Source organism: Ipomoea triloba, chromosome 9 (assembly GCF_003576645.1).
Source record: "Ipomoea triloba cultivar NCNSP0323 chromosome 9, ASM357664v1".
NCBI lineage: Eukaryota > Viridiplantae > Streptophyta > Magnoliopsida > Solanales > Convolvulaceae > Ipomoea > Ipomoea triloba.
In genome coordinates this window covers 6328703-6352005 of record NC_044924.1, presented here as the reverse complement: position 1 = coordinate 6352005, position 23303 = coordinate 6328703, and the positions used below count along the sequence as shown (strand labels likewise).

Genomic DNA, 23303 nt, shown 5'->3' with positions numbered 1-23303 from the left:
AATGACAAAATTGACCCAAAAGAAAAAAAAATGAAAAAAAAAAGAGGATGCAACAGTCAAAATTTCAGAGTGGCTATCAACTAGCGGCCACTCTGAAGCGCCCAAGCGAGTGCATAGTGCACTTCAATTGCGCTCCATTGCCTTTTTTTTTTTTTCCTTTCGTTCTTCTCTTGCAAAACCAAGATTTTTGCATGAGAAAAAAATAATACTCACATTAATTTTTTAAAAATGATACAACCAGCTTTTAGCTCGGCAAAAATCAACATAAAAAATCCTATTGGAGATGCTCTAAGTATCTAGAGTCTACGTAAAGTTGTCAAAATGATGAATTTAAATAAAATATAAATAAAACCGAAATAAGTCATTAAAATATAAATAAAAATGTAACTCAACTATTAAACTTATATATAACAATTTTAAATCATATAATTATACTGAATAACAAATTACTTTACTTAGTCACAAATTATCTTATTTATATAGCGCTCATTTAACTTACACATTTTAAAAGTAAAAAATGAAGATAGCTATGCAGGCTGCATCTGACCAATCTCCAAATCGATGGAGACAAATATGTTTCTTCATCCCTATGGACATTGAGACCTTGATCCATCCATGAATACAATGATGGTTCTTTGTTTTCATGGGACATAGAATGACATCTCCGAACTCCGATTATATATCGGTTGAAGGTAGTTTGCATGATTGCCTCATTTTCTATTTTTTTTGAATTTTTATAATAAAAATAATTTAAATTATTGTCATGTAAACAATGTAACATGTTATTGAGTGCGATTGTACAATTTAAGTTGCACAATGGATCAATTGTAATTTTTTGTTAATTCGATTGTCTAATTACATTTTTACGTCTAGTTAATGACATATTTAAATTTTATTCTAATAAATTATAACATCGATCTAAATTTATAATATTTGTAATTGATTTATATGTAAATTCCTGAGGACAATGTACAAAAGTCACAACTATGGCTAACTATCGCACATGATTGATGGCATAAGTGCATAACTATTGGGTTAACTTGAACTATATTATGAGATGGCCAACAAAAACATATAAGATCCATTGTCATGTTATTTTAAAAGTGTTAGCTAATATAAATTTAGCTTGCATAACAACAAATAAGCGGATAAATGGATCAAAATTAGTAAAATAATATTCCACAACCTATCACAAAAAACAAATTTTATGTGATAATTTCATTTACTAAACTAATGTCTTAGAAGTATTTTATTTATATTTATAATCTAACTTGTAAACTTGTAAAAATTTTAACATTAAATCTACGCTACGGATAAAATCTACCGTACGAATTGTCATGTTCACTAATTTTTTTTACTTCGTACTTGTTTAGTTGTTTTAGATGAAGATTAGATCATTGATTTCTTTATCCAAAACGTGGAGTGTTGCGTATTGCAGTTTTGTAATCCGGGGGTGGCTAACAAGAACAAGACTTCAAGCACGACGGCGTTGTTAACTGTTCTATTCCATTAATTCCAGTAAAATCATGTAATTAGCCCAATAATCTTGTCATCTTGTGTTCGGAAGACATTAGCATGTGAGTATGTGACTATATGTAGAAAAAAATCATGGAATTATGACCTAATCACACAATTTATAATTTCTCTAGATCGTGTTGGCTGGTACGTCAAGGACTACTGCAATTCGTGAAGAAGAAGAAAGGATCAAATGGAAACAGTAGGAAATTCCACGGACCATTTCAAGCTATGGAGCGAATTGGAACTGCAGGAGTTCCCGGAAAAGTTCGTAATCCGATCGCCGGCATCTCACGATCAAGGCTTTTCCATCAGCCGCTTCGATGGAACGATCGAGAAGCTAAACGGTTAGTTATCTCGTTCCGAGAAGTGAATTACAGATTTCGTTTTAAACTAAAAAGTAGGAACAGTCAAATATCAGTACTCACATACGGTATGGCGGTGATGTAGGGGAGACGAATACCGGGAAGCCTTCGAAGATTTCTACAATTTATGGAGTAGTAGGAACAATTAGGTTGCTGGCAGGTATTTCCTGAAATTCATTTGCCTTTTAGTTATTTATCGGGTCTGATGTGGTTTCTGGCTTAATTAATTGCGACATAGTTGAGTCTGCATATGAAGAATGCCGTGAGTGTTTTTGAATTGAACTGTTATTTGTTAGGCAAAATGTAGTGGATATGAGTATATGACTATATGAGACAGAGCTAATGGTGGATATCCTTGCAATAAAATGTTCAGTCTTGCAATAAAGCAGCTTGAACTTACTAATGGTGCTGACTTAAGGAGGAGTGAGGCTTTCTAACACTTATTGACTTGGGTTTATGTTTCCATATCTAATTCTTGGTGCAGGAGCACATGTGTTGGTTATAACTTCTCGCAAGGAAGTGGGAGCTTATCTTGATTTTCCTATTTTTCGGGTGACTTCCATGAAGTTTCTGTCTTGCAACGAGGCATCAAAGCATTTAAGCAGTGAAGAAGTCTGATTTCCATCTTTTGGTTTATTGTGTTTGACAATTTGGAAGAACCTTTACACTAGCTTAAAGTCTACTTTTTTTTTTTTTTTTTTTTTTTTTTTTTAAATCACTGAAATAAAAATATTGTTGTATTTGTTTTGAGTTGCAGAAAAGAGATGAAGCGTATTTCATGAATCTGTTGAAAGTAGTGGAATCAACTCCAGGACTTTATTTTTCTTATGAAACTGACATAACACTGAAGTAAGTTTCTGGCTATCACCCACTTGGTGTTATTCAATGTTTGATAGTTATATTTGGATATCATTCAATACTTATTCTGTATCTTTCAATGAATCTGATAATATTTACCAGCATGCAGCGAAGATACAAATTGTCAAAAGGTTGGATGAGAAAGCCAGTTTGGAAACAGGTTTGTGTTTAGTGTCAGCTTCTCTAATAGTCTACTTTCACATGTCTTGTTGGATCCATTGCAAACTTATGAGATTATTATTTATAAACACCATGTCTTGCAAAGTTTCATACTCCGTATTATTTATTTAAAGAACAGAATCATTTTATTACAGTACGATGGCCACCGTAGGTGCAAAAGTTTCTAACACTGACTGGGGAAAAATAACCTTCCTCAAAAAACTACAGCAATCACTGACCTAAACTAGACCATTGGCTAGAAGAAAAATAAAAAACAATGTAGTTTAAGCACAGAAAACCAATCTCCAACCACCACATGAATTGCATCCTTTCCAAAACAATGTTACCACAAGCCAACTCGGGATAGATCACAAGCCCACACATAATAAAGAAATGAATCCATGAAATCCTATTCGGCTATTCCAAATAAAGCAAACTAGAATACCGTATTAGGAATTGACACTTTGAGCAAAGTTTCATATTATTGATCTCAAGCTCCTGGGCACCTGTTGCATCATATGCCAGACTGGCTTTACCTCTCTTACAATAATATATGTGGTAGCTAAAAGATGGCATTTTCTCAGTTATAAAACGATAAGTTTTCATTGAACTATTTGAAGATTGATTTTCAGCTCAAGTATTCAGATATTAAGAAAACTTTTGACTAAATTTCAGGCCGATCCAAGGTTTGTTTGGAACAGGAATCTGGTGGAGGAGCTAATTGAGAATAAGGTTAGCTACTGACCCAAATCGAAGAAAAAGGATTACTCGAAAAGTGAAAGAATGCTCTTGTGAAAAGACCTACTCATTGGTTACGAAAATAATTTGGTCTTTAATGAATGAGTGAAGTATTCATATTTTTAGGTGGCAATGATTTTCAACTAATTATGATATTCTATCTAACTGTATATTTGTGGCTAATTTACACTCTTTTTTTTTATAAATCTTTTCCAATTTCTAACTGAGTATTTGTTCATTGATTCATTTATCTCTTTTTTTACAGCTTGATGGATACATCATTCCTCTAATACAAGGAAATATCCTTAATGCACCTGTCCTACATTTACTTGTTTTTCCAACTGAGTTTGTGCTGTAGATTGTTAGAGACCAAAGTTTTAAAAAAGCCATTTTTCTTTCTTTTCTTTTTGGTGGTTCTTTAACAAAGACCTAAGCTTTCAGACTGCACAACTCAAGCTCAAAGGTTCAACAGCTTCAGTAACATTGATATCAAGGAGGTGTACCCGGCGTTTAGGTACAAAATAGATATAAATCTTTAATTTGTCTGCGTCTATATTCCTTTGAGCAAATCTCTTTTTAAATCAATTATGGTGGCATTCTGTTTAGGGACTAGAATGTGGAGAAGAGGAGCTAACCTAGAGGGTGACACAGCTAATTTCATTGAAACTGAGCAGTTTCTGGAGTTTGGTAGTTTGAGGTCTTCTTTTTTGCAAGTATGCACTCAACGCTTAGTTTATTTGCTATTGGCATTTCATGTTGAAACATAAAAGTGGAGTATCCTGCCTTTTTGAAAAAGATGTCACATTTCAAATGCCAGGTTGTGTGCATTTTTTCTTTTATTGTAAAACAAAATAAAATATAACATAATTTCACTTCTTGTTTGTAGTACTCTAGATATAAATATAGTTCACTCTTATGTTTGAATCTCAAGGATTGTGAAATTTTGACATTTTCAGGTTCGGGGCTCAATTCCCCTCTTGTGGGAGCAAATTGTTGACTTGAGCTATAAACCTCAGCTTAATATTATTTATCATGAAGAAACAGTATGTACCCCTAAACCATTCTTCTTTATTTTCTTCTAGTTCATTAGCTATTGGCATTAAAAAAAATCTTCTTCTTTCAGCCAAAGGTTGTTGAGCGCCATTTTCATGATTTATCACAAAGATATGGAGAGGTTGTTGCATTGGACTTGACAGACAAGGTAAAAGACTTTCCTTTATGTTTAATGCACTGAGGTGTAAGAATACATCTGATCCTAGATCTTTGCTCTGAAATATCATATAGTTTTTCTGAAAGTCCTGCCTGAATCCTTGTTCTTTAAGAATTTGTCATATTTGGCATGCCTCTCATTGGGCCTTGTTTGCGGTTTTAGAACTAAATGTATTTCATTAAGAATGCCAAATGCCTTTTCAAAGATTTTAATATTTCCATTATTTTGACATGCAGCAAGGTGATGAGGGTAAACTAAGTGCAGCTTATGCTGCGGAAATGCAAAAGCTGCCAAATGTGAGGTGATGATTACGGTTCTATACATGTAAATGTTGGATGATTTATGTTTCAATCATTAGATTATCACATGAGAAAGAGAGGGGGGCACATGGGAGATTCATCTAATATAGTTATTAATTATTGGACTTTTATACATCTTGTCTAATTAAACCTTATTAATATTACACAGAGATGAAAAATGTTCTGTTGATTATGCAGTGCCTGTTCTGCAACTTGAACTATGCATGCTTGCCAGGCAGGGTGTTTGCAGGGTAATGCAGCATGCCACATTAAAATGAAAAAATGTAAATAAAAAATAATTTATTTTCTTTTCAATAAACCATAACAACTGGCTGCCAACTGTCACAATCTGAAATTGTGGCTTGAGACTGCTGGGGCCTGGAAGGGGATGGAGGAAGGATGGGAGGGGACAGGGAATGATAGAAACTTGGATTTTGGAGAAACAAAAAAAAAAGGGAGTAACAATTCATTACTTAGGCTTTCATGTATGTGTGGTGTAAGATGGTACGGAATTTGAGTTGTGCAGTACTGTAGTTGCAGGGTGGTGTGGGTTGCAGGTTGCTTTAGTTGTGGTGCAAGATAAATGCTGGTCAGGGCAAGAAAATTGCCATCCCTAACTGTCTCTGATGATAGGGAGTAAAAAACATAGCAAGTATTTGGCAATTACTCATAACTTGTTGAAAATATCTCGTAATTCATAATTTGTCATTCTTTGGTCTCTTTGTAAATGGTTATGCAGCTTTCAGAATTTTCTCTTCAAGATTAAGACACAAGTACTCATATTGATAAATTTAATATGCCCTTTTTGATCTTTATTGTATTGGTTCAGATATGTTTCGTTTGATTTTCATCACATATGTGGGAGCTCAAGCTTTGAGAACATAGAGCTTTTGTATGATCAAATCTCAGAGGATTTTGAGAAGCAAGGGTAATGAAGAAATGTCAGATATATTGATTATTTCCTCTGAAAATAGATGCCTCACTGTGGCTATGTTTTTATCCATAATATAGTTTTTAATATTTACTATTCCAGCTGAGCAGATTTTTCATGGTAGACAAAGCAGGGGAGATACTAGCAGAACAAAAAGGAATAATTAGATCTAACTGCATTGATTGCCTTGATCGAACAAATGTAACACAGGTTTGAGGAAGCATTTTACTGCACTGCATATATTTGATACAGACATTTCTCTACCGTAAATATTTTGATGTCACTCATGAAATAATAATTCATTTAGAGTTTTATTTTAAATGGTTGGTATCATATGCAGTGCTATCTGGCCCAGAAATCTTTGAATTCTCAGCTGCAGAGACTTGGAGCTATTTCTTCCACTGAGTGCATCTCTACATTTAGTGAAGATTTTGGAATATTTAAAGCTTGTATGAACACTAATTTGTCACAATTTGTTCATTATTGAAGTAATTTTGTAATGTTTCTGCTTAGTCAACCTAGTGCCATTATTTTTCAGTGTGGGTGCAGCACGGTGATGAAATAAGTTTGGAATATTCTGGAACATACGCCTTAAAAGGGGATCTTGTCAGGTAGTCTAAGTTCAAGATTCTATGAACTTATTCTGTATCAATGTTTGATTTTCTTTGATGTAATTAACTTGCAGATATGGGAAACAGACTGTGGCAGGACTACTTAGAGATGGGATGAGTGCCCTTTCAAGATACTTTTTAAATAATTTTCAGGATGGAGTTCGACAGGTATTTGCCAACATGAAAATGTAAAGCCTCTACAAACTATTATTGGAATTGTAAGTGTTACTATCATGCTCTGCCAGGATGCTATGGATCTTATTAGTGGCCGATATACTGTCAATAGGTTCTGTTCCTCTCCTGCCCAGCGTAACGGATTTGATTCCATAACTGTAAGCAATAGCCTTCCCTCTTAGAAGTAACCTTGGTTAAATTCATGTAATTAGACGTGGTATCAATTGGTAATATAGGCTTCCCTGGCTAGATGATGTGGCTACAGCCTACAGCTAGCACTAGAAAAATCGGCTGTTTATTTTCCTTGTTCTTTCTTCATTCTTTTTTCCTTCCAAAATTCATAGTGGCATTAATAAGAATCCCAAAAAATTTGCAGTATCTTCCGGTAGCATCTGCTCTTTTACTTGGAGGATTGACAGTGACCACCGTTACATTGAACCAAGGTTCTACATTCACCTAAATTTGTTCTCGAAATAGACAATATCAAGTTGTACACTACATAGCATCATTTTCTTCTATTGGATTTTAATGCAGTGCTGCAATTTTTCCGTAACAGGACAAAATGCGCAGAGCATATTGCCCTCTGTACTTTGTGCTGGTGTCACTGCTGGAGTGATGGCAATCGTGAAAACAAACGGCAGGCAATTTTGTTCCAGGCCTCGGTTATGCGGGCTTCTGTAAGATGCATTGTTATTACATCTAGGCGAAATATGCATTGTAAATCATCTCTATCTCATTAAAAAACAACGTACTTAAATATCTTTATGTTTATTGTGAATAAATAATCAGCAATGTGCATCTAGGCAAGTTTTGCTGACATTTTACCTTGTTGTATTCTTTGATGTGTGATTTTGTAAGGTGGCCAACAGTATTGACCATGATAAAGCCTTTGAATTTAGCTGTGCTTTATAGGTTTATTGGTACTGTAATGCCCAGGTGCAGAGTCCATATGGTACACAGAAGTTGTGCCGATTGGATTTAGACTTGATGGTCAGTTAGAAGATATTGCCCCTCTTTAACAGTTTTACTTCTTGAAGTCTAGAAGATAAACGAGTTAATACCTAATTTAGTTCTTGACTATAGTAGTTTTACTCAATTTAGTCATAAATATTTTTTTTATATAGTTAGTATAACTTTAGTAGAGGTTAATTATTATATGTACTGTAATTTAGTACAAATAGGCACATTATATATGGGGATTAATTGTTATTCTAGTCTTTTAGTTATTCTTCGTGGAGCCTTCACAAGCTCGAAGTGCCTTACTACATGCATCTTTGAGTTCAGAGGGGGTCAATTTTTAGATTTTTGTGGTCCCGTTCTTGTAAATAAATGAGCCACAAGTAGGATTCGAACTCCTAATCTCAAGTATGAATTACAATAAACTTGCATTTTTTACCATTTCTCCATTTAGAATATTTTAATATTTTTTTTTGAAAAAAAGAATATTTTAATATTGATTGTAAACTTTTTATTTTTTAATGTCTTAACCAGTTAGGTAAAAATTAAATATTGAGTCCTCTAAAATTGGGGTCCTGTGCGGTAGCTCAGCTTGCACAGCCCAAAATCCGGCCTGACAGTCAGTCACCATCTTCTCTGATTGTCTTGCAGGATGCCATATACAGTAGACACTAGACTTGCATATCGTTTCTTTACTCTTCCTGTTGTCAATATTTGTTAAGCACAAAATATCGTCTGAATAAGATAGAGAAAGATGATGTTGCCTTCCAATATTCCACTTAGATTAAGCCAAAACCAAACTCTTTCATAATCATATCTTTCTTGTATTCAATCTATAGGTATTATGTGTACACTTTTTTTCTTCAAAATTATATATACAACCATGTAAGTGTATTAATTATATTATTGAAGAAGACAGGAACTCTAGTCATGAATTAGGAATTTTTTCAAAAAAATAAAAATAAAAATATAGCAGATTAAATCACTTTGTATAAAAAGACTGAAATACTCTAATATTTAACATCATTTAAACATGTTTGTTATCGGAGGACAAAAATGATAATGTCACAACAATATTAGGATGCACATGTGATGTTCTTGTAAAAAAAAAACTAACTAAAAGTTGCATCACAAATAATTCTAGGACCAATAATCAAATTAACTCATAATAAATCAAATACAATGTATTTACCTTTTTTTTTTGGGTGTAACAATGTATTTACCTTCTACTTTGATCTTTTATATATATATATATATATATATATATGTATATGTATATGTATATAGAATCCTAATCATATGAGAACTATGCCCCCAAGTGAGAATGTGAGGACAAATCCAAACCATTGATTTGCAAGATCTGACGGATGAGAAATCAAGTAAAAAATGAGCGGGGTCATTTTCATAAATATTATAAACTTTTAAAATGAGCGGGGTCATTTTCATAAATATTACAAAATTTTGTTTATTTCAACCGTTAGATCTACTAGATCAATGGTTTGGATTTGTCCTTACGTTCTCACATGGTTCTCACCTGATTAAGGACCTATGTGTGTGTGTGTGTGTGTGTGTGTGTATATATATATATATATATATATATATATATGTATGTATGTATGTATGTATATATATATATGTATATATATTCACGTCCTTATTTCACTCGTTGCGCTTATTTTACCTAAAAATATATGAATCTTTCTTCTTGTAATAATGGACAATGGTCACCTAGCATTACGAACCTTGGATCGAAATGACGAGGTACAAAATTCATACTTAACTTGTAAGGTACATAATTTGATAACACAAAGACAAAAAAATATGTACGGGATGCACGCAATAGGCAATTTTTTTTTTCTTAAAAAAAAACTATTCAATTGTACATGTGATATGAAAAATTCAAGGATGTCAATCGGGCTAGCCCGCTCGGTTTCGGGCTAGCCATGTCGAGTTGTCGGGCTAATCGGTTATTTTATTATGTTATTTCCGGGTTCGATTTGGCACCTGCCCCCACTCACCCCACCCCCACCCCATATATAGCCTTGTATGTATATATGTATGTATATACATATTTTAGATATAAATATATAAAAACAGATGTAATAAACAAAGAGCTAGCAAGACAAGATGGTTGAGCTGTGTTTAACCTTAGCAAAGGTTGTGTGTTTGAATCTGATATATATATAAATTCATGAATTTTTTTAAAGCAATAAGGGAATTGAACCCCTAACCTTTCTTAGCACAAGTATACATCTACCAACTAGTCAACCTAACATCTTGTGTATATTAATCTATTATATATAAATAATGAGATATGTAATTTATAATTTATTTTGAATTAATTTATCAAATTAATTATGTTTTGTTATGAAATATTAATTATAATTGTGATATTAATAAGAAATTGAGAATCTGAAACTAAAGATGAAGAACACTGAAATGGAGAAGGAGGAAGAAGCATTCATTGATGATTCTGGGATTGAATTTACAAAGAGATATGGGGTATTTATAGTGCCCGGAAATTTATTAACAAATATTAAAAATACAGTAATAGGCACATAATTGTGCCAGTCTAGATGGATAAGCTGAAGCCTAAAAAAGGATAAGCTTTGTCCGGAAATCCCGTATTCGATCCCTGTTGGCTTCACCTAATTTTGTTGTTTTGCTGATTATTCTGTTGCTCAAGACTTGCAGGAAACATTTAGATATTAAATGTTCTCTTTTCAATCATCAAAGGCAGCAGCAGCAAAGTGGATTGAGTTTTGATCTTTAAGCAAGAGGTCCAAGGTTCAAATCATAGCTTGGACATCCACCTATTTCTTTTGTTTCATAACACTCCCCCTTGGATGTCCAAAGGATGAACACTATATTGCCTCGTTAAAAACCTTACCAAAGAAAAACCCGGTGGGAATAAAAACTTTGAATAAGGGAAAAAGAGTACAATATATGCTCCCCTGATAAAGACATTATTGAAGATCAAGTTCGTGTGCTCCTCCTTGTTTCTGAAGACTTTTTAGATGATGCCATACTAATTAATAATGTTCTCCATTGGCCATCATCTTATCATACTCATGCCTCATTAAAAACCTCGCTAGAAAAACCCTGTGGGAAAAACCTAGCCGAGAGAAAAAGAGTACATGGTATGTTTAATTATGTATTACACTGGTTGCCTCATTAAAAACCTTACGCTAAGAAAACCTAGTGGAAAAAACTTAGCTAAGGGAAAAAGAGTACAACCATATCCCCAACATAAACTTCAGAGCATAATATTCGTGATTCATTATGCTCCCCCTGAAGATAACATTCTTCAAATCCCTTATTTTAAACTTCAAAATATAGAGGGATTTTGTGAACAATCAGGTTCAACTATCAATGGAGAAAATATATTTCATAATAATTGCGTGACTCTTTTTAGAGCTCACGTGGGTATAATACTGACATTATCATGTCTAGTCAATTTTCATAATATACCCATAACATTATTCTTATTGTCCACTTATAGAACAATGGTGTAAATTATAGTACAACCAGTTTTTGGGACTTGGCATCGTGGGATATAATAATAATAGCCAATACCCAAGTAGCCCATTATATAGTGGTTTGTCTAAGTAGCCAACCAGAATCATTTATGGGCTAACTAGTGTATAAATTCCTTTCCAAGGAAATACTCGATCTTTCAAGTCGAGATAATATTTAGCTTTCACATACAAGCTTTTCTTTCAAATCCCGTCTTTAGACATGAGCTAACATCATTAAGCTCTTTATATATTTCATTGATGTTTATACCATCAATATTGACTGAGATAATAAGTTCATTAGTGACTCTTTATTAAACACAAAATGGCACATATTATCCCTTCTTCACGAGGATAATAACTTCATTCGCCACTCTTTAAAGAGTACATAATGTCACATAATATATTTATATTCCTTCTTCAGAAGGGAAAAATACTCAGTCTATTTCAGGTCATATATAAACCTTAAAATCCATCATGGATTTTCAAATATACTGTCCAATGACCCATATTTATGCGGTCATGACATTCATCATATATTATCCAATGACCCATCTTATGCGGTCATGATATTCATTAACTGCATATTATTCACTGCCAATGATATAATCAGCGAAATTTATTGCCATCCATTTATAACGAGAATATGGAAGAGTATATCAATTATGGGTATCTGTGTAAACCCATGAGCTCCAAGCCTCGCCTTTTATCACATCATTATTCTCTTTTGTACCAACACCTATTCAACGGTGTGTACACATAATATAGAGAATAGCGAGCTGAGCTATTTGCCTTCCTTAATTGCTCATTTTATTTATCAATTAATCAAGGCATTTCTTATGCCTAATTCTGGCCAGATTGAGCAATTATAAAGGCAATTGAGTTGTCAACAACGTTTTCATAATTTTCTCCCATATCCATAATAATTATGGCAATTTCAAAATCAACCAGATGATAAACATTTCCCATCAATATTCAAATCTAGTCGTGTCGCATCCCAGTATTAATTATTTGGTGCACCACTGGGTATTTCGTCCTTTGACGAATGTCTCTTTTAGACATCATTGATAGANATTAATCAAAATTAAAGCAATTAAAGTGAAAGTCACTTCACTTTTATAATAGGATGCCAGGCTAATCTATTTTCTCAATTTATGAGAAATCATTTTCATAATTATCATCACATATTCAGGATGATATAATTAGCCTTGCCAAATCTTAAAATCATTCAAATCAGTAAACTTTTAGTTTACAATAAGATTGGCTACAATGACACTCTTTCTAATGCAATATAATCATGAGGAAAAGCAGGGGAATTTTAAAATACAAATTTCTTCCCTGATATTGCCTTTGTAATTCAGAGGAATTAGCAATTCCTTTATTTTATAGTCTCAACATGACATTCGTCATTACAAACATTCAAATTCAATAAATTTCTATGAGACTTTGTAGGGAACAATGCAATACAATAATTTTTAATAAATTTGTTCCTCCAGGCAATAATATATTGGCTCATTCAGAGCTTTCAATCATTTCGTACTACTAAACATTGTAGTAACAAATTCCTCATTCTTTTCAATGTCAAAAACACTTTGTACTTTTAATCATTGTATGTGTGGTTGCATACGTTTTTCTCATTTTTCTTGATCTAATCAAGACTGATGATGTATTCATTTGCTTCTTCGAAGCATATATCCTACAAGGATTAGACATCACATTATTTATCCAATTTTCTCCATGGTATATTTGGAGATAGCATATGCCAAACAAGCATAATTATACAATTTTATCCCATAATTTTGATAAACATATCAAAATATCTTTTATTTATAACATATGGGATAAACTTTATGGCCGTTAGCATAATATTTATTATGCCAAATTTTATTTCATGATGATTCACATGGCCATAGCATAAGAGAGCAATTTGTGACACAAAATTAATTGTCACATAATATTCATAGCATTCACCATAAAAATGCTTATCACAATATTTCATATTTCAAATGCTCTCAAAATTAAATCAACTGGATGTAAATACATAGATCATATATACTCTTATCATGCCATAATAATATTTTACTAGTGCACATAATAATCATTTGCACATAACTACTATCATATGAATATAAATGGCATGACGGCATGAATAATATTTTATCATATTTAAAATATGAAAAAGCAAATCAGATCGGAGTATGGCAAAAATCTCCGATATATCAATAATTGGTTCCAGCAGTCTACTTTAGTTCCGTCAATTAATTCATGGACTTGATAGGAAACCTATCAAAGCTTAGGTTCTTATAAATATCTTAGAGCATCAGCAAATCTGATTGAGAACCTGTGAACTAAACAATAATAATGTTAATAATTGTCATGATCATAACATAACAAATTCAGTCATTATATCTTAATATATTATAATATAATTATATATAATAACGTAGGGGACAAAGTCCCTTACTTTATGCAAAGGTAGCAGTAGCTTTCGGCTGCTGCTGCTATTTACGGAGTTATTTATTTAGATAATAATAATAATAGATACAAATACCGTGTGAAGCAACCAAAACATTGCCATATGCCAGCACATGCTAAGCAGCATAATATTTAAACTCCAATTTGAATCCAGCCATATCACGCATAATTTTGCTTAGGAATGGCCAAACTCCGTAATCTGCGCACTAAAAACAAACTTTGCACAAATAATTATATATATGTATTTTGTCTTCACCATAATTCCTCTCTCCTATAATTAATATATAATAATAATAAGAGTAAGAAGAAGAAAACAAACACTGCTAGTCCATCATCTTCTTTGTCCGTGACTCGTGAGGGAGAGAGAGAGAAAGGGATTGAGCTTGGCGCCGGCCATCTTCGTCGTCTTTCAACTCCTCTACTGCTCGTCGTCGGCATCGTATGAAGAGGACGGAAGTCGAAAGCGTCGTCGCCGGAACCAGCTCCGCCGCCAGAGGAAACTCGTCATCGTCTGCTGTTCACGGACGACGGGAGATAGAGGCTGCTACCGCCATGTCCGCCGTTATCTTGCCGTCGGTCAAGAAGCGGAGGAACGGAGGTTCATGGATCGCGAAGCTACTACCAACCGCCGTAGTGGTGGCGTCGGTGGTTGCGACGGGGTTCGCCGGAGTGCGACATGGATTTGTTGTTGTTTTTCATTTTTGTTTTTGGCCGGAAAAAATGGTGTTGGCCGGAAAAACGATGGAAGTGATTATTGTGGGTTTTGGGTAAAACAGTCGTGCTGATAACGTGTTATGAAATATTAATTATAATTGTGATATTAATAAGAAATTGAGAATCTGAAACTAAAGATGAAGAACACTGAAATGGAGAAGGAGGAAGAAGCATTCATTGATGATTCTGGGATTGAATTTACAAAGAGATATGTGGTATTTATAGTGCCCGAAAATTTATTAACAAATATTAAAAATACAGTAATAGGCACATAATTGTGCCAGTCTAGATGGATAAGCTGAAGCCTAAAAAAGGATAAGCTTTGTCCGGAAATCCCGTATTCGATCCCTGTTGGCTTCACCTAATTTTGTTGTTTTGCTGATTATTCTGTTGCTCAAGACTTGCAGGAAACATTTAGATATTAAATGTTCTCTTTTCAATCATCAAAGGCAGCAGCAGCAAAGTGGATTGAGTTTTGATCTTTAAGCAAGAGGTCCAAGGTTCAAATCATAGCTTGGACATCCACCTATTTCTTTTGTTTCATAACATGTTTCATATTTTTTTATAAATATTTTTATAAAGTTTTGATGTGTTTTATTTATCGCATATATCCAACAATATTTATGATTATATTTCTTATAGTATTTCTTCCTTTTTTTAACTATCTATTTTATTTTAATATTTCGCCCCGCTAGAACAAATTCCTGGATACGTCACTGTTTACAGTAAGTTTTTAACTTTTCTTTATTTATTAGGCTCAAAGAGGCATTTTATCAAACACATTGTGTGCCTGGATACGTCACTGTTTACAGTAAGTTTTTAACTTTTCTTTATTTATTAGGCTCAAAGAGGCATTTTATCAAACACATTGTGTGCCTTCTTGTCTTCCACTCTCCCTTTTCTCAAAGGTGAGAGGGAAATGTGGTTGGAGAGGTCTAACACACTCCCTAAGGCAACCGGCCAAGTTGGCCTAGAGTCCAAACAAATTTGTGACTTTGTCTCAATTGTATCCATCAAGTGTTTCCACACCCTACTCCTATAGGAAATCAAGAGAACACGTGCTTGTTAGGTTGGTCCGAATCCTCTTTCCAACTCATTGTTTCTCATCCTTTACCCTCGTTTTGGATACTTTTAGCTTGACATACACACCTATCTCTCTAGGATTAGCTTTCGAAAACTAGGCACCCTTATGACTAATCCCTTGCTTACCGACTCCCTCCTTGCCTTTCCTTAGAGAACGATACTCGGGAACTTCTTCCCGTTTTAACCCTTACATCTTTCCATCCACAGCGAAAACTACAAGTCATCAGGCGACTAGGTTTTTCCAATCGGACTTGCACTTCTCTCCGTTGCGATTGTAACCATTCTGCTTCATCTTTGTGTTGATGGCTTCTCAGAGAAGGTTGTTCGACATTATGACATATACAGAGGCGAGTAAACCAGTTTTCCCTTGTGCCAGTGAGTAGTTCATCTAAATTCGCCGCCTCCGTCTAGGGTAGGCTAGGCAACAACTTAGGGCTCATGCTTGTTCATTTTTTGTACACAACTTTTTAAATTTGTTTTATATAATGCTACTTAAAAATCATTTATCTCGAAGTGAGCAGTTAATAGAATCACAACTAACTGCTCTGATCCTAACTCTGATATGCTCTGATCTACTGCAATAGAATGTGTTAGTGATGTATAGATATTTTGTAACGGGCGACTATATTTTTCCACTCGGACTTGCACTGCTCGTCGCTGCGGTTGTAACCATTCTGCTTCATCTTTGTGGTGATGACTTCCTAGAGGAGGTTGTTCGGCATTATGACATATGCGAAAGCTGCTTCCATACCCTCCCGAGCAACCAAGCAGGTTTCTAAAGTTTTCTCTCTCATCCTGGACCCACAAAAAAAAACCATTTCTCATGCAAATACAATTTCTTAGCTCTCATTTCTTCTCCAAATCCTCGTCTCTCACTTCCAACTCATAAAAAAATCATAAAAAAATTATTGATGTAGATAGATTAGGAATGATTAGGAATGCTATTTTATAGAGAATTGAATAGACAAAAATATAAAATAAGAATTATATTCTATCATTTTCTTGCCGCCAATGATTTGGATAATTTCTTTCCACTGAGTATCTTTCTCCTCCTTGCATTTTCTCTCTTCTTCCCTCTGTTTATCCTGTTGGATATGTTCCTTTGTAACTTTAACAACTTCCTCTAATAAAGTGTACAGGCTTTCTAGTTCAGTGTTTCTTTTCCTATTCTTGCCGCCAATGACGACACTGCTACTCTCTGCTACAGTGCTTTCATCTTCCAACAACTCCCTTCGCTCAGTCAAGAAGACATCTAAAACATCAAAGTAGGGAAATTTGTGCTTATCAGTATCACTTTTGCACCCCTGCATTGCATTATATATATATATATATATATATATATATATATATATATATATATATATATATATATATATATTAATAACAATAATAATAACAATAATATTACAAGATATTAAATGTAATCATGGATCGGTACCTTGTATTGAATAACCAGAGAGTTCCATTCCGTTCGGCATTGATCACCCGTTCTGTAATAACCCTTGCTCTTCATCAAGACGTCGATCGCCCCCCACAACAAATTTTTGGGCAAATCCGGAAATGCGAAACCTGCTTCCAACCCCTTCCGAGCAGTAATCATCTCTATTGTTTCTTCACGATACCATTNTATATATATATATATATATATATATATATATATATATATATATATATATATATATATATATATATATTAATAACAATAATAATAACAATAATATTACAAGATATTAAATGTAATCATGGATCGGTACCTTGTATTGAATAACCAGAGAGTTCCATTCCGTTCGGCATTGATCACCCGTTCTGTAATAACCCTTGCTCTTCATCAAGACGTCGATCGCCCCCCACAACAAATTTTTGGGCAAATCCGGAAATGCGAAACCTGCTTCCAACCCCTTCCGAGCAGTAATCATCTCTATTGTTTCTTCACGATACCATTTACCATCTAACGCCGATAATAGGTCATCTACGTCTATATTCTCAGTCGACAGACCAGGCGCCTGATTTTCCAGAAGGGATGCAGCGGATTGCTGTCTAAGATGGTGGTCCTCGGGGATTTGAAGTATTGGACTAAGATTTGTTAAGTGACCGATATGTGGACGAGGACAGGGTGGACGGGGTGGAGGAGGGTGGGAAGTGGGAGGGACGGAAGATGGATCCATTACTGTTGCTTGGCTGAAACAATGAAACTAACTGTGCAGGGATAGAAGAGGTGATGATGAGATAGAAAGAGTATATATATATATATATATATATATATATATATATATATATATATATAAAATGAAGCTTCACATCAAGAAATCTATAGAGTTTGTTAACAAATATCTCACAAGTCACAACCGCATTTAATAAAGTCAACTGGATTTTGGGTTGGGCCCAACCCAAATCCAGCATTCACCGCCTCTCTTTGTGGTGAATTCTAGCCTCTCCCACCACCACAAAAAGAACAAACTTATTATAAACAAATTTTATCTTTAATTTCTCGATTCTTATTCTTGGGCCACGTACATTTTTATCACAACTACCCCATGAACTTGCAATAGATCATTGCCTAGTAGCAAGGCCCATCTCAAATGATATTATTTTCATATTCTTTCCTCATAAAAGATACACAATTCTTTATGTTAGTGCTAGCTAGGAGAATTACAATCGACCTCCAGTACAACAAGTGACCTAGAAATCAACAAAGCCAATTCTACATAAGCACAAGTCATTAAGGGCAGCCAAAAGCCAATCAAGGTGGAAGCTAAGCTAGCTCAACTAGCCAATCAAGGTGGAAGCTAAGCTAGCTCAACTACACCAACACCTAATTATAATAGTACTATTAAACAAAGTGGTTGTTATTGGCTTTAATGGGATTTAATGGTTAGTTATTTTAAGAAAGTTAGTTAGAAGATAATAGCATGTTTCCAGTGGCCTTTGCTATTGTGGAGGGAGAATTGAAAGAACAATGGTCTTGGTTTTTAGAGTTATTGGACAGTGATCTCAGTTTGTCAAATAATCTTGGAGCTTGGACAATAATTTCAGATAAGCAGAAGTGTTTTTTTACCTGCTATTGAGGAGATGTTTCCCAGGCTTGAGCATAGGTTTTGTGCTAGGCATCTGCATTCTAATTTTGTGAATGGTGGGTTTATAAGGCATTTACTGAAGATGCAATTCTGGGCATGTGTACAAGTTAAAATAGAGGAGTTAAGGAGCTTGAATGGCTAAGTGCAAGGCCTGCAAGGTATCCAAAACACTACTTTTTTTGTAAATTCACTCGTTTAATGGGCCAAGTACACCCACGTTCGCTCCGAGAGGCACGAGAATTGTCCCAGGGGAAATCGTCACTTATGAGAATTGCACCCGGGTTCTCCCGAGATTCTTTCCCACAAAGAGAGCTCACTTGCCACTTGAGCTACCCCATTAGGTTATCCAAAATACTACTGCATAGAATCTTTCAGCACATTTCCAAAATTTGAATAACTTGTGTGAGTCATAGAATAGTTGCATAATAAATTTCAGGGATAAGCCAATCCAAACCATGTGTGAAAAGTTAAGGATATATCTTATAACTAGAATGCAAAAAGAAGAAAAGTTAAGGATATATCTTATAACTAGAATGCAAGAAGAAGAAGAAGAAGAAGAAGAAGAAGAAGAAGAAGAAGAAGAAGAAGAAGAAGAAGAAGAAGAAGAAGAAGAAGAAGAAGAAGGTGACAAAATGACTACTCATCCATTTAAGGTTTGTGCAAAAATTTCGAAGTGTCTTAAATTTGGAAAAGATAAGTGTGCTAGATACAATGCTAATATGCATTACTCTTACTACTATGCATTACTCCTACTTTAGCTGCAATAACCCTTCACTTGGTTCACCACTCCTCATCCAAATACTAATAATAAGGACTACAAATACAACATCAAATCCAAATCCATACAAAAACTTCAAATTGGACTCCCAAATCTTCTTATTAATTTCACGATCTTTTTTCTCAATTGTAAATTGCAGCTTTTGGATTTCCTTCTCATACTTATCCGACCTTTTCAACAAACCTTTAATTGGATACACGTTCGAAGACATCATAGTCCATCCATTCAAAATACTTGCAGCTTCCATTTCCCTAACCAAATATCATTCACAAATTCAAATTACATAAAAAAAAAATTTAAACTTTCAATACTTAAGATGTTTTACATACGTTTTTAAAAAAAATGTTTTACATACTTTACACTTACCTCATATCCGGCCTGGACATGCCTGATATTTATTCTCTGGGTTAGCATAACTCCAGGACATCTTCAATGGAGCCAAATATCCACACATACATTGTACCTCCGACGTACATTCCGATGAATAACTCTTGTTGCAAGACATGAGTATCTTTTTTTGTGTAGATGAGAAAATTCGTACCTCACCGTAAATACTTCTTCTTCTCTGATTCTTCGTTGCTTGGATTCTTCAATTTCTTCGTTGGCTAGATTTTTATTCGTATTTGGTCATTGCTTTAAATTAGGGCTTGCTAGAATCAATCAACATGTATATGCAGAGACTCACTCCACGGGGTAATAAAATGGAGGTGACGAGAAATGACTAAAATGTCCAGATAATAACGAGGTCATCAACGACTTCACGACTGAACAATAGCAGAAGGGTTTAATTGACAAAAATTTAATCAATTGGATGATCAAATTAGTTGTAATTGAAAATTATGAACTACATTGACAGTTGAAAATAATTGAGGAATTAAAATGTTGATTATTTCTATTAATTCAATATTAAGGTGAATGGGTCATTTCCAATCTTTATACGTGAACAATTTGCTTTTGCAAAAATGGCAATTTGAAAATTACAGAAAATAATGTTTAACAGATTATTCAAGTTGTAAGCTACAAATTGATCAAAGTTATAATAAAAAGGAGTTTCTATTGAACATTGTTTCATAGGCTACTCAAGGCTAAGCGCATAAGATTGGTAAAATTGAACATTGTTTCATTTCAACTAAAAACTTTCCTAATAACAATTAATAAATGTGAATAGAAATTATACCCTTCATTTATATCCGGTTTTTTTCCGTTACTTTTTAATTACATTATGTTATAAGAAATGTATTATATTATATTTTGATCAAAAATACCCCTACTGTTATAACTTCCGTTATTTTTTTCAACTATTGTTGTTATGCATATGCATCCACTATATATTTTATTATCTTCTTCAATGGTAAAAAATATATAGAATTTATATAATGGAGTACTATATACATTATTTCCTAAAATATAAATATCAAATTTACAAAGATGGTTTACCATACATTATCATTATATATCATTATGATAATAATTATTATTATAAAATTATAATTATAATTATAATAATTATACAAAAATATAAATATCTAAAATCTAAATAAATCTAAGATTTTAATATATATTATTATTATTGGGCATCAATTTTTGCGCATCACACATATAAAATCCTAGTATTTATATTTATGATGCTTGACATGCAAAGATATCAATTAATGAACTCATCTTAGGCCACGAGGTGTGCTTGACATGCAAAGAACAAGGTGTCCTAAGCAAGCCATAATGATAGGAGGCGCCGGAGCTCATCTCGGACCACGAGGTGTCTTAAGCAGGCCATAACGATAGGAGGCACCGGAGCTCATCTCGGACCACGAGGTGTCCTAAGCAAATCCTAACGATGGGAGACGCCCTTATCATAAGGGACAAAAATGTTGGTCAGATTTATTTTTCCATATACAATAGTGCACGGCCACACACGCGCAAGGTCCAAATGGAGATTAGAGAGTCATCTTATAGGGCTAGAAGTCTTGATTCATATCACCATAGTTTAGCAAGGTAATCCTAGCAATCCTATGATAGATTAAAGTACATGAGCTTGACCCATTGATGATATCAAGTCAGCTGATACGGGAGGTGTGCAACAACGTTTACTGATTCAATAATGAACCACTAAAATTTTATAATTGAGTGACATAAATCTATAGTTGTATGCCTGTATGATTTTTTTTTTTATAATTAAAATACCTTTCATTTTTCATTATAATTATATCTAACTTTGGTATGTATCAACTATTTTACATATAATATCAGCGTTTTTAAAAATATTCAAACATCGGATTGAATAATAATAATAATAATAATAATAATAATAATAATAATAATAATAATAATAATAGGGTTCAAATCCCAGTGGGGGCATTGAATATTTGTGTTTCAATAGGTTGAGAAAGTATGTATGGATACTACGAATGTGTTTGGTTCATGGGTTTACACACTAGGAATGAGAATCAAAATCATGCATAATTAGTGTTTGGTTGACAACTTTTTTAAACGCAACTATAGGATTTGATTACCGCTTTAATTAAAAATCACATTTTCTAATTAAAAACAGGTATCATTCCATTTTATTAGTAATTGGATTTTTATGTTTGGATTAGTGCTTTTAGATTTTTGTTTTGATTTTTTTGTTCATATTTGTACTTTGGATGCCATTATATTATAATCAATTGTCTTAATTTTTTATTTTTATATTTTTAAAGTCTTTATTCTCATTATAGGATTATACATAACCAAATATTAATATTTGCAATCATTCAAAATCCACCTTACTACCAAACATGCAAAATACTTTTACCAAAACCTATTATTATTACCAACTATATATCTAACTCTCATTCCCATTCTGATTCTTTTGTGTGAATCAATATACATATAAATTTATAATTTGTCAAGCTCTTTATAAAAATGAAAAACATCATAATTCATAAAATATTCATTTCCTTGTAAATATCACACAAATTAATTACTTTTAATTTGTTTACTATCAATTCAATTAATTTTAGTCCCTCAACTTTTAAAATTGTCTGAATTTTGTTTAAAATATATCAAATATTTATATTTTTGACATTTCATCAAGTTTCACACATTCATTCATACATGAAGAATATTTTTTTAAAAAAATTTGATTGATTGAAAATTTTAAAATTAAACTAATAATTAAAGCCTACGAAGGAAAATAGCAAGAAATAAAAAGTGAAGACGATACCATACATTCACTCCATAACCGGAGGGACCAGGGACCTGATACTCCGAAACCAGAGGGACCAGGGAAGCAAAAAAAGAAAGAATAGAAAATATAAGGTATGACTAGTTGATAAAATATAACGATACTATACCTCTCGAAAATATAACGATATAAAGAAATAATGTTGCACTTTTATTACAAGTTATAGCTTCTGACGTAATTATAAGCGTTTAATCCTAATAAATGATATAAAAAGCCAAGTAACGAGCTCTTTGAATATACTTTTGCCATATCTTGATCCTAACGCAAATTAAATATTGAACTAACTATGACCTTGTTTGGTAAATGGTTGTTAGTTGATAGCTGTTAGCTGATCGGGTTATAAGGTATGATTAGTTGATAACATTAGCTGATTGTAGAAATAAAGGTGTTTTGTAAATTAGCTGTTAGCTGATTGTGTTATAAGGTATGACTAGTTGATAACATTAGCTGATTAGCTGTTAGCTGATAGCTGTTTGGTATAATTTCTTTTATCAAAAAGCTAATTGAAAATGCTACTTTGAGTAGCCTTTTGAATTTTAGTATTTTGGAGTTATAAAAAGCTTATTAACCAAACAATTATATTGATTTTTTAACCAAATAAAACAACTAATAGTAATCAAATAA

The 23303-nt window shown here is 33.3% G+C and overlaps 1 protein-coding gene across 6 annotated transcripts; it reads left to right on the top strand.

Annotated features, from left to right (window-relative positions):
• The first annotated feature begins 1386 nt into the window (after positions 1-1386).
• On the top strand, positions 1387-7777 carry LOC116028707 (phosphoinositide phosphatase SAC8). Of its 6 annotated transcripts, none has more exons than XM_031270502.1 (21): positions 1387-1528; positions 1650-1862; positions 1966-2040; positions 2365-2492; positions 2638-2729; positions 2841-2898; positions 3573-3629; positions 3901-3934; positions 4069-4149; positions 4242-4348; positions 4592-4678; positions 4759-4836; positions 5082-5146; positions 5974-6072; positions 6186-6285; positions 6416-6524; positions 6614-6686; positions 6761-6854; positions 6932-7018; positions 7237-7303; positions 7417-7777. In XM_031270502.1, exons 2-21 carry the CDS (start codon positions 1709-1711, stop codon positions 7539-7541), a joined length of 1770 nt encoding a protein of 589 aa, XP_031126362.1. In that variant the 5' UTR covers positions 1387-1528; positions 1650-1708; the 3' UTR covers positions 7542-7777. The 6 variants fall into 6 exon arrangements, 5 of the variants coding, with proteins under 5 accessions (XP_031126362.1, XP_031126365.1, XP_031126363.1 ...); XR_004100198.1 differs by having other exon boundaries at positions 1404-1577; positions 6973-7018; positions 7417-7489; XM_031270503.1 differs by having other exon boundaries at positions 1405-1577; positions 6761-6874; positions 6973-7018.
• The last annotated feature ends 15526 nt before the right edge of the window (positions 7778-23303 follow it).

Coding starts and splice junctions, on each gene's coding strand:
- LOC116028707 (XM_031270502.1), top strand. CDS start 1,709: ATGGAAACAGTAGGAAATTCCACGGACCATTTCAAGCTATGGAGCGAA. Junction 4,837..5,081: donor CATTGGACTTGACAGACAAG/GTAAAAGACTTT, acceptor TTTGACATGCAG/CAAGGTGATGAGGGTAAACT. Junction 7,304..7,416: donor CACCGTTACATTGAACCAAG/GTTCTACATTCA, acceptor TTTCCGTAACAG/GACAAAATGCGCAGAGCATA.